This window comes from Pantherophis guttatus, chromosome 2 (genome assembly GCF_059756535.1).
Source record: "Pantherophis guttatus breed Tessera chromosome 2, ASM5975653v1, whole genome shotgun sequence".
Lineage (NCBI taxonomy): Eukaryota > Metazoa > Chordata > Lepidosauria > Squamata > Colubridae > Pantherophis > Pantherophis guttatus.
In genome coordinates this window covers 255,395,086-255,409,201 of record NC_142064.1, presented here as the reverse complement: position 1 = coordinate 255,409,201, position 14,116 = coordinate 255,395,086, and the positions used below count along the sequence as shown (strand labels likewise).

Here is a 14,116-nt window from a genome sequence, read left to right as displayed (position 1 = left end):
GCCGCTACCAGTTCGCCGATCCAGATAGAACCGGTAGCAACCCACCACTGCATCAAATCCATGCTAAGTAGTGTAGTATCCAGTGAGGTGTGTTCTGAGTAAACAAGCAGAGGCCTGGTGTTTAGTAGTGCTACTGAATTTATTGCCCTCTTTTTTCAGAATCTGAGGTTCTTTAGTACATATTTTTGCAAGAAAAACATGTCCAAATCAGTTTATTTTCTTCCTTAAAAAAAAAAAAGAAAGAAAGAAAACGATTATGAAATTAAAGGTAATTGAAAGAAGGCTGCTGCTAATCACCGGAGCAGAAAGTTTAAAAGGGAGGATCGTTTGCCTAGCCCAGACCCGCAAGGAAGGAGAAACATGAAAATCGACTTCTTAGCCGGCTATGCGATACTGCTCCTCTTTCTTCCCCCAGGTAAGTGGAAATATCCAGGGTGATGTAGATTTCAGGAAAAAAAGAGAGTTTGATTTCTTGGTGTGCCTACTGATCTATTTGATTTATAATCCAGACTATTTTCAAAGTGGCTAACAAACTATTAAAGTAGAAGCAGTTCAAAATGTAGACTGGCAGAACAGAATAACAGATTATTGGAAAGGACCCTGGAAGTCTTCTAGTCCAACCCCCTGCTCAGGCAAGAAACCCTATACCATTGCAGACAAATAGTTGTTGAATCTTTTCTCTTTGAGAGTTAGGGAAATAGATCCTTGCCAGGGCTGGGTTCTACTTACCTTTACTACCGGTTTGCAATGGAATCACACACGTGCCTTGCTTCTGCGCATGTGCAGATCGCCGATGATGACATCTGGGGCGGTGGGCAGCTCCTCCCACTGGTTTTACTACCGGTTCATGCGAACCGGTCCGAACCGGGGGCAACCCACCCTCTTCTCTGTGACAGCTCCTCACGTTTTACTCTGTGCCTCTTCCCTGCTTTTTGTTCTTTAGAATCAGGGGCGTCAAACTTGATTTCATTGAGGGCCACATCAGGGTTGTGTTTGACCTTGGAAGGGCCGAGGTGGGCTCACAGTGCCTCTGCCAGCGAAAACAGAGCTTGGGAGGATTGCATGTGGCCCTTGCAAACTCCATTTTTGCTGGCAGAGGGTTGCAGGAGGCCGTCGCAGCCAAAAATGCAGCTCGGGAGCCCATTTTCGCTGGCAGAGTACTCGGGCCACCACAGGCACCCCCGACATGAGTGATGTCAAGATGGCCACGCCCACCCTGGCCACGCCCATCCCCCCTCAAGGCCAAACACAACCCTGATGTGGCCCTCAATGAAATCGAGTTTGACACCCCTGGCCCTAAATGTAGGATTTCATAACACAGGGTTCAGATTTTTCCCTTGTAGTTACTAAAACCTCAATCTCTTAATGGGCCTTGGATTCATTTGGACTTAAGAGTTGAGATAGGGAATGGAAAATGGAAAAACAGTTGCAGTGGGAAAACTTAAGATAGGTTTAAATTTGACCAGAAAAGGCCAAGAAGAATAAAGATGGGACACGAAGACATTTTTGAAACAGAACTGGGGTGGAGCCCTCGGGCTCCACTTTTCCCTTCCTTGAACATCCCCAAAATTGTTTGCAAAAAAGAAGTCTGTTCTGTTTCATGCTGATTGCTATATGTGACTATCTATCTATCTCTATATATAAATGGCTGTGTGTATGTGAGTATGTGTGTATGTTCCAGCATAACTCTGGAACGCATCGAGCAATTTCAACCAAACTTGGTACACAGATGACTTACTTTCTGGAAACAAATACTATGGGGGTAAGACACCCTTAACACTCCTCAGGTAAATATAGTGGCCATGCTGACCAGCTGATTGGTCCCGGTGGCCTTCTGCAGTGGCCACGCACCACCTGCCATACCGGACAGCGAGGAGGACCATTGCTGGCAGATGGGTGTTGGCCCAGGCGGTTACTGCAGCAGCCGGCCATGCACAGCCCCAACGCTGCCAGATGGTGGTTACTGGTGGACATGGGCAGCCGGATGGGTGGGGCCCAAAGACTTATAGTGATTTTTGTGTATGATTTTATGTTATAATGTGTATACTGTACGTATACTTTTAAAAGCCTGTGAGGATTGGGATACATAAATACACTGGCAACGCCGGGTTATCAGCTAGTAACAAATAAAATATTGGAGACAAAAAATTGGTGATTTGGTGGCATTTGTGCAAAACTCTCGGGTAGGAGTAGATGAAACCTTATTCATTTTAAATTCAAGAGGTGAAGATTAGAAGAAAGTGGAGTTATTGGGGCTTTCTGATCTCAGTTGTTTGCTTATAGACATTTCATTACCCAATTCGATAACAAGATCAGTGCCAGAAATCTCTTTGAAGAAACTTCGTTGTTTGTAGAAGCAACTTCTTTGAAAGTGAGAAAACGTGGGAAGAGAACTAGAAAGAAAAGGCTCTTTCAAGAAAGTCTTCAAGCAGGAATTAGATAGCCATCTCAAGGAGATGGCAGCTCTTTGCGTCAAACAAGCAGATTAAACCAGAGGGTTTGCGAAGTGTTCAGAAGCTCTTCTTCATGTCAACTGGGTGATAAGATATCGTATAACATTTAAATCTCTTTTACCTAAAGAATATCTTCACTTTTGAAAAACAAACTTGTATAGGAAGTTAGCACCCACCCCTCTCCTAGGAAAATGAGATATTTTAGGAGATATTAAAAGGGCAGAATATTTCCCCTAAAAGGGAGGCAGAGACTCAGCACCACCCCCACCCCCACCTTTGTTAATGGGCCATTAAGGCCTGAGCCAGTCTATTCTACATAACAAATATTTACCTCTTTCAGGCAGAGCCATAGTAGGAATTGCCCGAAGCCCTTTCATTACGTCATCACCCAGCAGGAGTCAACCAAGCTTGGGACTCAAAAGACAACCTACAAAGTTACCCCTGCATGGCCCCATAGGAGTTCTGACAACCAATCAAAACACAAGCCCAACAGAGGGCATAAAACCCAGGCACTCTCAGCATCTCTGCCCTTTTTGCCCAGGATCTCAAGCCATGTGATCCTGTTCATCAATAAACCTTCTTTCCAAGCAACTTCCATGAATCCAGTGTCTTTTTCCCCACTTGGAACTGAACCCAGAAGGATATTTCTTCCAACACTTGCATAAGAAAAAGAAAAATACCTCAAACAGAGGTATAGCTCAAACAGACTGGGGTATGGCCTGAGCACTTAAGATTTTTAAAAATTGTCTCTTGTTTTGCCAGTGAAATGTTGGGGAGTCAGGCATTTGAGCCAGGTAGGGCTAGTTTCTGGGGGTACCTCACTAATGCTGTGGTGGCAGGTCTAGGACCCATGTCTGCTTTAATGTCTCATTGGACCAGGTTCTTAATTCTTCAGAAGTAGTCCTTAACTTACAACCACGACAAGTCATATGGTCGTTAAGCAGGTCACCACATGACCATGCCCAATTTTATGTCCTGATTGTTAAGTGAATGGCGCAGTCATTAAGCAACTGCTGGGGTCATTAACCGGTCGTAAGTCGAGGATTACCGGCACAAATTCTTTGGTACTTCTCTGGAAGCATTTCTCCATTCTCGATTCTGCTCATAATTTGTTGAGCAGGCATTTAGTGTAATGGTGAAAGTGATCAGAGAAGGGTCAGCTCTACTTTCCATTTATTGGATAAACTTGGGTCGGTCACCATCTTTACGTATTATTAAGTAAGTACCCAAGTTTGAGCTACAAAGACAGACTTTAAAGTAATGAAGAACAAACTTCTGTCCTTTTCTTTGAGATGAACGATGAACATTTTAAACTCGGATTTTTTTTTTTTTAAACAGGTCAGGTTTCCAGAAAAAGGATTGATGCCAGTGTGCTCTCGAGCAGAGGTCTCCAACCTTGGCAACTTTATGACTTGTGGACTTCAACTCCCAGAATTCCTCAGCCAGTGCATGCTGGGAGTTGAAGTCCACAAGTCGTAAAGTTGCCAAGGTTGGAGACCTCTGCTCTAGAGTGCTTCATGTGATTTTATTTCTCTCCTGACAAAATCTGATGCTTCAGATGAAACTATTTTCATTCTATCTCGTGATGTTACAAACTTTGGTCAAGACAAAACTCTATTGCTGTGTTTGCAGGATCCCCTCTGCGATGCTACACTTGCCTCTTCCCCACCATCTCCCCGCTGGATTGCTTGAAATTTTCCACACCGTGTGGCCCATCGCAGAAGTGTCTCACTTCCGTGGCGAAAGGTCATAAAGGTGAGGCTGCCATGTTTCTCGTTGCTTATGCGAAACGTTTCACGTTGGGATCCTATTCCTTCAAAAGCCAGGAAAGAAAATGTGGGGCAGCTTAGATAGGAACCCCAATACTAACCTCACCGCTTTGCAGAGGTGGTATTCAGCTGGTTGGGAACGGTTCGGGCGAATCGGTAGCAATGACTGCCACCCACTCGCCTGGACGTAATGCAGTCCTATTAGCCACGTTTTCAAGGAAACGTTTAAGGAAGGCGCATGCACGAACAAAGCACATGCGTGGAAGCCTGGGAGCATGCACAAGTGCACGCCCAAAGCGAGGGTGCAGAAGGCTGGGTGCATGCATGGAAGGCACGCACGGCGATCCAGTGGTAAGAATATGTGAAACCCACCGCTGCCCCTTTGGTTCTTCTGCTTGAGCATCTCGATTGGGTCAATGCAAATGGGCACCAGAAAGATACCCGAGAAATGTGAGGCACATCATCAAATGCTTGAGGGAAATCTCCCATGTGGTCCTACCAGAAAAATTGGGTTAAACCAGTGGTGGGTTCCAACCGGTTCTCTTCGTGCATGCGCTTTGCGCATGATCACTGTGTGCAAACTTGCTTCGCTCGCACATGCGGCAAATTTATGCTATGCGCAAGCGCATTGGGTTTCTGCCCAGCTGAGGTGCGGCTATCCACTCTGCCGCGCCTATCAGCTGGGCTAAAAACCAAGAAATAAAGGTAGGAATAAAGCGGGGGCGGGCGGGAGGGCCCAGCTACCAATCACAGAGAACCGGTTCGGTGACGTCATTGTCACCGCTACCGGCTCGGCCGAACCGGGGCCAAACCAGGAGCAACCCACCACTGGGTTAAACTCAATAGCCAATGAAATGGAAAGTCGATGATTGGACAAATACAACAGACAGAGCTCTGTAATTTAACATCAGCTGTCTGCAATTAAAGTAAGTTCGAATCTCGCCAGGGTCAAGGTTGACTCAGCCTTCCATCCTTTCAAAGGTAGGTGAAATGAGGACCCAGATTGTGGGGGCAATAAGCTGACTTTGTATAAATATACAAAAGTATGAAGGCTATTGCTTAACGCACTGTAAGCCGCCCTGAGTCTTCGGAGAAGGGCGGCATATAAATCAAATTTAAAAAAAAAAAAAAGTGTGGTATTTGTGATTGACCTTCCATCTGGCCTTGACTCTCGTTTCTCTCCCAGGTGCCCTTGAACTGGTGATCCATGAGAAGACCTGTGGGGATCCTTCCATGTGTGGAGTTCGGGGCATTCGAAATATATTGGGGATCAATTTCACCTACAGCACTTTCTGCTGCTCCACTGACCTGTGCAATGGGGCTGCTGGAGAGTTCAGTACCTTCTGGAGGCTGCTGGTTTTCACCCCATTTTTGTTCATGCTGGTCTATCTCTGTTGAGTCATTGTATAATGTTAAAGGATGGCACTACAGTTATCATTGTTATCTATAATTATCACCTATTTAACCCAATAGACCTCGCAGCCCCAAAATGCTACATAGGAGGAACTCAGACACATCCTGTCCTCTTCCTTCCCTGCCTTGGGATAATGTCTCAATTTTGCTGAAAGAAAATAAAGAATTTATAATCTGCTTGATTCTATCAACATTTCATTAAAAAGGAGAGAGAAAAGCTTTCTAAGACAATAAAGGAATCGAAAGACTTCACTCTGCCTTTTGTTTATTTCATTATCCTTATCGTCATTTAACTGCCTAAATCTGAAACGTAAATGTATTTATTTGCTCATCAAATTTGCATGCCACCCAACTCTCAACAATTCTGGGAGGGGCAAGGCCTCTTTCCTGTGTGTGTTTAAGTCTTTATTTACAGGGTAACACATTTCAACATAATGGATTGATGATTTAACTGCTAAGTAAAACCATGAGCCTCGGTGGTGCAGTGGTTAGAGTGCAGTACTGCAGGCTACTTCTGCTGACTGCCGGCTGCCTGCAATTTGGCAGTTCGAATCTCACCAGGCTCAAGTTTGACTCAGCCTTCCATCCTTCTGAGGTGGGTAAAATGAGGACCCAAATTGTTGGGGGCCATATGCTGACTCTGTAAACCGCTTAGAGAGGGCTGTAAAGCACTGTAAAGCAGTATATAATTTTAAGTGCTATTGCTATTCAGGGGTGGGCTTCAAAATTTTTAGCAAAGGGTTCTCTTTCCTGTTGCTGGGTGGGTGTGGCCATGGTGGGCGTGGCCTAGTTGGCCTCCTGCACCATGGTGGGGGAGCGTTTTTGCCCTCCCCGGGCTCCGAAGGCTTTTCTTGAGCCTCCAGGAGGGCGAAAACGAAGTTCACTAACTTCTGGTAGGCTTGTTTTTCACCATCCCCAAGCACTTACTTGCATCCAAAATGGGCTGTGTGGGGACTCCTGGGAGGGGAGGGGAGGGGTGGGCGGGGCCAGCCAGGAGTGGGATTTGGGGGTCCTCCGAACTGCACAGAATCTTAGCTAGAGGTTCTCCTGAACCCCTGTGAACCCCCAGCAGCCCATCCCTGTTGCTATTGCTAAGTAATACCAATTGAGAAGTAGTTAGAGAAATTATGACATCTGAGAACAGTGATCAAGTCAGTGATCTAGCATCCCATAGAGAGGCGATAGAACTGTGTAGGAAGGGAATCCAAAATCCACAGCATGCAACACCTTTATTAGATTAAAAAAAAAATCACTGCAAGGCGTCATGTTTCAGGAATGTTTCATTAGACAAAAGGGTTAGAAAAAACCAAAAGGGATGAGACTGGTCAAGAATCTTCAGACATGCACATCAAGAAAAATAAAATTAGTTCATACTAAGGCTTTCCCAAGCTTGCCAAGAAGAGAAAACAAGTTCAGGAAACATAAATTTTAAGAAAATGTGTCCCACCCTTTGAAAGATACACAGATCCCTTGACTGGTGGAAAACAGAACTCAAAAGAAATATTCTTTTAGATTAACAAGCATGGGTGTTATCTTATTTTACGCACAGGGCAATCTCTCAAAAGATATACTTGACTTTGCAAAAATAACTGCCCAAAATCAAACTTTCTCAGCCTCTTTTTTTTTTTTTTAGGCAATTCTCAACATTCTCAAGATCTTGGAGCTAAAGTCAACATCAGCTAGGAAGTATTCTTACTATTATTCAAGAATCCATAGATTACAGCTGTGGAATCTGCTTACAAATGATATTGCAATCTCTGAGAGTTATTGGTTACCCTCAAGCTAAAATGCGATAATTTAATAGTATTAATGACCACAATAGTCTTTGTAAGGCAGAGAAAACTTGTTTGATGGGTAATGAACATCATCTCCTAAACTGACAACAAGAATAGTTCCTAGGGGCCATTTTAAGGAATCCATATTCTTTAAACTTTAACTAGAATATATATTAAAGCCTGTAATTGGGTTTTTTTCCCCCATATAGCCAAAGGATTCATTGGGAAGCACTACAGATCAGTTCCCCAGTTGCAATGTATGGCTGTGAAAGTTAGACCATAAGGAAGGCTGAGGGCCAAAGAATTGGGGCCTTTGAACTATGGTGCTGGAGAAGACTCCTGCAAGTCCCTTGGACTGCAAGGCGATCAATCGGTCAGTCCTAGAGGAGATCAACCCTGACTGCTCTTTAAAAGGCCAGATCCTGAAGATGAAACTCAAATACTTTGGCCACCTAATGAGAAGGAAGGACTCACTGGAGAAGAGCCTAATGCTGGGAAAGATTGAGGGCAAAAGTAGAAGGGGGACAGCAGAGAACGAGGTGGCTGGATGGAGTCACTGAAGCAGTAGACGTGAGCTTAAATGGACTCTGGAAGATGGTAGAGGAGAGGAAGGCCTGGAGGAATGTTGTCCATGGGGTCACGATGGGTCAGACACAATTTTGCAACTAACAACAACAGATCAGTTCTGACCTGGGTCACACATGTTTAATGTTCTCTTCAACTGTAAAGTTTGGGTTGAGGAGAATCAGGATCAGCTTGTGACTTCATGGCTACATTTGCATGTGTTTTCTGCAACAGCTTGAAAGTGGCTTGGTCTTGCTTTCTTCCAAGAGATTTGTATTTTGTCTTCCTGGCTTATCCTACAGATTTGGTGTTGGCTGGTAGTCTCACATCTGCAAAGATGATTAGTGAGACTAAAAAATATGAAGAACCATTGCAGAAATTGGGTCCGTCAAGTTTAATGAAAAGAAGGACTAGGGGAGACATGATAGCAGTGTTCCAATATCAAAGGGGTTGCCACAAAGAACAGGGAGTCAAACTATTCTCCAAAGCACCTGAGGGTAGGACAAGAAGCAATGAATGGAAACTAATCAAGGAGAGAAGCAACCTAGAACTAAGGAGAAACTAAGGAACAATTAATTAGTGGAACGACTTGCTTCCAGAAGTTGTGGATGTTCCATCACTGGAGGTTTTTAAGAAGAGATTGGACAACCATTTACCTGAAATGATATACTGTTTCCTGCCTGAACAGGGGGTTGGACTAGAGGACTTTCAAGTCTCTTCCAACTCTGTTGTTCTGCATACTCAACAGGCCCAACCTTGCTTAACTTAACTGTCAAAGCAACATTGCCCTTTTTTCTGACCAACCAACATGAAATGTTGAATAACCTAAAAGTCAGGATTCATACATAGCTCGCTCCATCTGGTTTGCAGAATTATCCAGTGTTGTGTCTCATAACTATCGAAGTAAGCCAATATTCCTCTAGCCATCATTGTATGATGCAACACCTTGTAATTATCTGCCCCTCCTTTGGGCAGGGAACAAGTACAACAAGAAACTTCCTATTTTTAAAAACATGTAATTTTTTTATTTCATATTTGCTCATATTTAAATTTGAATCATTTTGTCCCCACAGAAAACAGACATTTCCCCCTCTGGTGGCCAGACAGAAATACATATGTTAAAATACCCTCAGAGGTGCCCAAATCCAAGAATCCCTGCCAGCGAAGCCCTGTGTCCCTTCTCCACATTTTAGAAGTTTACTACTTCAAAGCTTTGGCAACCAGCTCATAAGCTAATTCAATTTCTTCATCGTCTGGGCAGGTGCTGGAAAACTCCTCACGAGCGTAGGCATTCTTGAGATAGCGATGGATGCCGCGGAATTCTTCAGGAATGGTAAAGTCACGGTATTTCTTGCAAACAACCTGTTGGGAGGTGTACAACCACAAATTATTTTGCCGTTTTCAACCTTCTGATCAATCGGGACATTCTTTAAGGAAGAATTCTGTAAGGAAGGAGCCCTGGTCGCTCAGTGGTTGGAATGCAGTATTGCAGGCAAACTCTGCCCACAGCCTGGAGTTCGATCCTGACGGGACTCACAATTGACTCAGCCTTCCATCTTTCCGAGGTCAGTAAAGTAAGGACCTGGATAGTCGGGGGCAATATGCTAACATTGGAAACCACCCAGAGAGTGCTGCAAAGTCTAAGAACTATAGCTAATACTACCGTGTTTCCCCGAAAATAAGACCCAGTCTTTTTTTTAAACTCCAAAAGAAGCATTAGGTCTTATTTTCGGAAGATATCTCCCATTGTCTCACCTCACGGCGGCGGCATCTACAGTCCCACCCAGCAGGAGTCCGTGTAGCTGCTGCCAGCCCACTTTTTCTGTGGCTGCTTGCCACCACTCACGCACGGTGCCCCTGGCCTCTGTTTCACCATCAGAAGCCTTGAGGAAAGGCCTCTGCAGCCGAGAAACGAGCTCTGACGGCGCCTCTGAATGGCGAAATGGAGGCCAGGAGATGCTGCGTGCGTCAATCTGGATCTTGTTTCTCAGCTGCAGAGGCTTTTCCTGAAGGCGTCTGAGAGTGAAACGGAGGTCAGGGGCGACGCATGGAAGTTGTCGCCCCCTGGGGATGCTGTAATGGTCATAAGGGTGAAAAATGGTTGTAAGTCACTTTTTTCAGTGCCACTGTAACTTTCAATGGTCACTAAGTGCATTGTTGTAAGTCAAGGACTACCTGTATAAAACCAGGAGACGAAACTGTCATTCTTCCAAGCATCTTCCCCCCAACTGTAGGCTTCTGGGAAGGTTACAAATAGGGTGTAAAGCAGGGGTGAAATGCTCCCGGTTCAGACCGGATCGCCCGATCCAGTAGTGATGGTGGCGGGTGGTTCGGAGAACCGGTAGCAAAAATCCCTGTGCCCCCCACACCATGCCCAGCTGAGCCGCACAATCATCAGAGGCTTTTTTTTTTTTACTTTTAAAAGCATTTTTTCTACAACCTCTTCCGACAAAAAAATGCTTTTAAAAGTTAAAAAAAAAAAAGCCTCTGATGATCGTGCAGCTCAGGTGGGATCGTCAGAGGCTTTTCAAAGCATTTTTTTCCTGCAACCTCTTGGCTGAAGTGGTGGTAAAAAAAATGCTTTGAAATGTCTCTGACGATCCCAGCTGACTTGCCTGATCGGCAGAGAGGTTTTTCAAAGCATTTTTAAAAAAGCCTCTCTGACGATCCCAGCTGAGTTGCCTGATCGGCAGAGGCTTTTCAAAGCATTAGAAAAAATGCTCTGAAAAGTTAAAAAAAAAAAAAGTTGGCCACGCCCACCCAGTCACATTATACCACCCCCCCCACCAAGCCACGCCCACAGAACCAGTAGTAACGAATTTTACATTTCACCCCTGGTGTAAAGGAAATCACTCCCTTATCTCCTGTTCCCCATAAATAATTTACAGACACCCTGTCTCTGAAAAATTTTTCACCTTGACAATATGGAGTTTGGGCAGCAAATTGCAGTCTGCCAACGTGAGTTCATTTCCGTCAAGAAATTTGCGGTTGGACTGGCCCTCATCTTCCGCGCTGTTCTCGTCCACCTCTTCGGGTTGAGGCGTCATCAAATAAACGTCCAGCACTTTCAGTGCTTTCATTAAACCTTTCTCAAGGTCTAGGAATTGAAGAGCGGGGTGGGAAGGAAGAGGGATAAGAGGTACTAATGAAAAATCCAAAGGAAAAGTCAACACAGCTGGAAGGATTCAATTGGTTACCAAATTAGGAAAAAGCTCAGGAGGTTTAGAACAAGACGAACAAGGGAGATACAGAGAGGAAACCAACAGTAATAGGTGACAGAAGGTAGAGCCGCAGCCTAGATAATAGCCTGACAAACAAAATTTGAGTTCAAAACAGGAGGGGTGGCAAAAGCAGCTCAGAAGGGACCCTCCCTAGTTTTGGGGGAAATAAGTGAGGGAAGAGAGTGAGCAGCGTGGTGGCCTTGGGATAAAGACACTCGCCTCCCACTCAGAAGGTTGAGAGTTCAATCCTAGGTAACAGCAGATGTTTTTCTCCTACAGCGCAAAGAAAAAAATATCTGCTGTGAACACCCTGTAGGTATCAGGAAGGGCATCTGGCCAGTAAATGCTCAGCTCCATCCAGTCGCCCCGACTCTACCCCGAATTAAGGGACTACAGGGTCATAAAAAGAAGGGAAAAAGGGAGTGAAGGGAGGGGTACTTTCAGACTCGAAAGATTCTGTTAATGTAACCTTACAATAAAGATGGAGCTAGTAATCCTGGATCTACTTCTGGTCTGGATTACTTTGCAAGCTTGACAGTATCCAAGAAGAAAGTAAATAGGGCCAGTGAGATTCAAGATATGGAACTAGAAAAAAAGAAGAACATTAGTGAGAGGGCAGGAACAGGATCGATTCCACCTCTAGGATTTTTGGGATGAATACAAAATGAGGCATCATAGCAACCGGTGGGAAATGAGGGACAACTAAATGGTGGACAATAATGATTTTTTTTGTTTCATTTTTAAAATTGTTCTTATTGTTTTTAATGGAAGCTGCCCAGAGTCATTTGGAGTCGGGTAGCCTCTTAATTTATACATGTAAAAAAAAAAAAAAACAAAGAATGTCAAAGAAAAAGATTTAGCTAGTAAAGATTAAAGACAACAGGTAATGGAAGTAATTGACAGGTGAATTCACAGGTCGAAGCGATTTGCAAGCACAAAGGATGTTACGTTACACACCAATGAGAATGGAGTTGAAAGTTAGAAATGTTGAGAGTTGGGTGGCTTATAATTTCATATCAATAAAAATAAATAAGCAAACACCCAATGAGAAGTTCCACTTGGGAGCTGGGTGGCTTATAAATTCATATAAATAAAAATAAATAAACAACCAATGAGAAGCTCCACTTGGGAGCCAATACCAAAAATTGTATGGTTGACTGCTGTTTTCTTAGACTTCAGCTGGCCAGTCACCCCCATTTTCACATCAATCTATTCCATTATGCCTTCTATTCATTCCTTTTCCCCCTCCCCTTTTTTTAAATAGGCAGTTCCTTATTGGCTCCTGACGCTTTCTTTCCCCCAATGAGAGTGTTTTCTTAACCTTATACAGCCACGCGGACTCTTTCACAAATGTTAAGGTTTCCCACAAACGTACTTACTTTCTCCTGTTGGTTATCCATATATTGTACAAGTGACACTTTGTGGGAAATGAGCCGAAGAATTTTGGATTGGAGAAGAGAAACGGAAAGAGAAAGAAGAAAGTGAAAAAGCAAGGTTGAGGAACACAACCCAACCACGAAGCAAGGAAAATGAATTCCAAGAGTTAAGTCATCAGGTAAGAACAGCAATCAGGACTTGTGGTCCAAGATACTCACTGGCGTTGAGGGATGGGTTTGAGTTCTTGATATAGGCAGAGAATTTGGCAAAGACATCAAGGCCAGCTGTGTTAGATTCAGGGTTATTAGCAGCCAGCTTTGGATACCTAGGAAAGAAGCAAAAAAATGTTAAAAAATCCATGGAATTTGATAATAATCATATGAAATTCTTTCACGACATTTCCAAATCTCAGATTTGGGCTTTTTTTTTAAATTTATTTTTTAAAAATATTTTTATTGTAGTTTTTTCCATTTTCCATAATTCCAATACATAATCGATCAGACAGTGTTACTTTTCCCACGGGTTAGATTAATTTTTCCTATATATTCTATAACTCCAAGTATATATATATATATATATATTCCAAGTATATATATATTTAATATATATATATATATATATATATATATATATATATATATATATATATATATATATATATATCTTAAACTTTATACTAATTTTCATTCATTTTTAATTCAGTTATCAATCCACCTGTACCAATTATCCCACACCATATAGTATTCTGAATCCTCTTTTTCATTTAGTTCTAATGTTAATTTATTCATTTTGGCACACTCAAATATTTTCTGAATAATAGATTCCTCTGGTGGTATATTGTTTCCTGTCCAATATTGTGCATATGTTATTCTCGCTGCTGTGAATATGTGTATGATTAAATATCCTGTTTTTTATCACATTTAGTCTTTAGTATAGTAATTCTTTCTATATCCCCAAATCCACTTTGGCGATCAGCCGGTGATAGGATCCTCCCAGTTTAACAACCGGTTCTGAGATCGTGTGCTTTGCTGCGTGTGTGTGCACAGTTTGAAGAAATCTTCACTTCTGCGTTTTTTCGGAGGAGAAACAAAGCTGAGGCATGGCAATCTGCTCTGCCGTGTGAATCAGCTGAGAAGATAAAGGTAGGAAAATAGGGCAGGTGGGCCCATCTGATCGTCGAGGAAAACCAGTTCACTCCCAGCTGATCATCGGAGGTACCGGTTTGCCCGAACCGGTCGAATCACACCCCTGCAATCAGCTCTATGGCTCCTTCCCCCCTTCCCCCTCTGTGTGGCAACTGAAGGACAGAAAAAAATGGCTGCTGACAGGTTTGGTTCAAAGTTGATACTTTGTTTAGTTCATACTTAGGAGGGCACAGAACTTCTTCCAGGAATTCTTCAATCTTGTTAGTGTCCGTATGGACCTCGGTCCCGTACATCAGGAATGGGAGCTGGCCTCCAGGACAGAGCTTCTGCACAGCCTCGGTTCGCCTACAAAACAAGAGGGAAATGTAAGCAAGGAATGAAAAATGGATATGGAGCCCC

The 14,116-nt window shown here is 43.5% G+C and overlaps 2 protein-coding genes across 2 annotated transcripts in view; one reads left to right on the top strand and one right to left on the bottom strand.

Moving 5' to 3' along the window:
- Positions 1-281: 281 nt before the first annotated feature.
- On the top strand, positions 282-5,887 carry LOC148115610 (uncharacterized). The gene is made up of 3 exons (XM_087885083.1): positions 282-415; positions 4,086-4,208; positions 5,409-5,887. The coding sequence occupies exons 1-3, from the start codon at positions 361-363 to the stop codon at positions 5,618-5,620; spliced, it is 390 nt and encodes a 129-aa protein (XP_087741209.1). The 5' UTR covers positions 282-360; the 3' UTR covers positions 5,621-5,887.
- Positions 5,888-8,974: 3,087 nt separating this feature from the next.
- Positions 8,975-14,116, bottom strand: part of CLIC1 (CLIC family member 1) — a 50,885-nt gene continuing 45,743 nt past the window's right edge. The window contains exons 3-6 of the mRNA XM_060690826.2: positions 13,937-14,062; positions 12,791-12,897; positions 10,890-11,071; positions 8,975-9,336 (exon numbers count right to left, since the gene is read on the bottom strand). Coding sequence (XP_060546809.1) covers positions 9,175-9,336; positions 10,890-11,071; positions 12,791-12,897; positions 13,937-14,062 — 577 coding nt within the window. The 3' untranslated portion in view covers positions 8,975-9,174. The remainder of the gene's footprint in view (positions 9,337-10,889; positions 11,072-12,790; positions 12,898-13,936; positions 14,063-14,116) is intronic.

Excerpts from the sequence above, each read along its gene's own strand:
- LOC148115610 (XM_087885083.1), top strand. The coding sequence starts at position 361 with ATGAAAATCGACTTCTTAGCCGGCTATGCGATACTGCTCCTCTTTCTT. Across the intron at positions 416-4,085 it reads GCTCCTCTTTCTTCCCCCAG|GATCCCCTCTGCGATGCTAC; the intron begins GTAAGTGGAAAT and ends CTGTGTTTGCAG. Across the intron at positions 4,209-5,408 it reads CGTGGCGAAAGGTCATAAAG|GTGCCCTTGAACTGGTGATC; the intron begins GTGAGGCTGCCA and ends TTTCTCTCCCAG.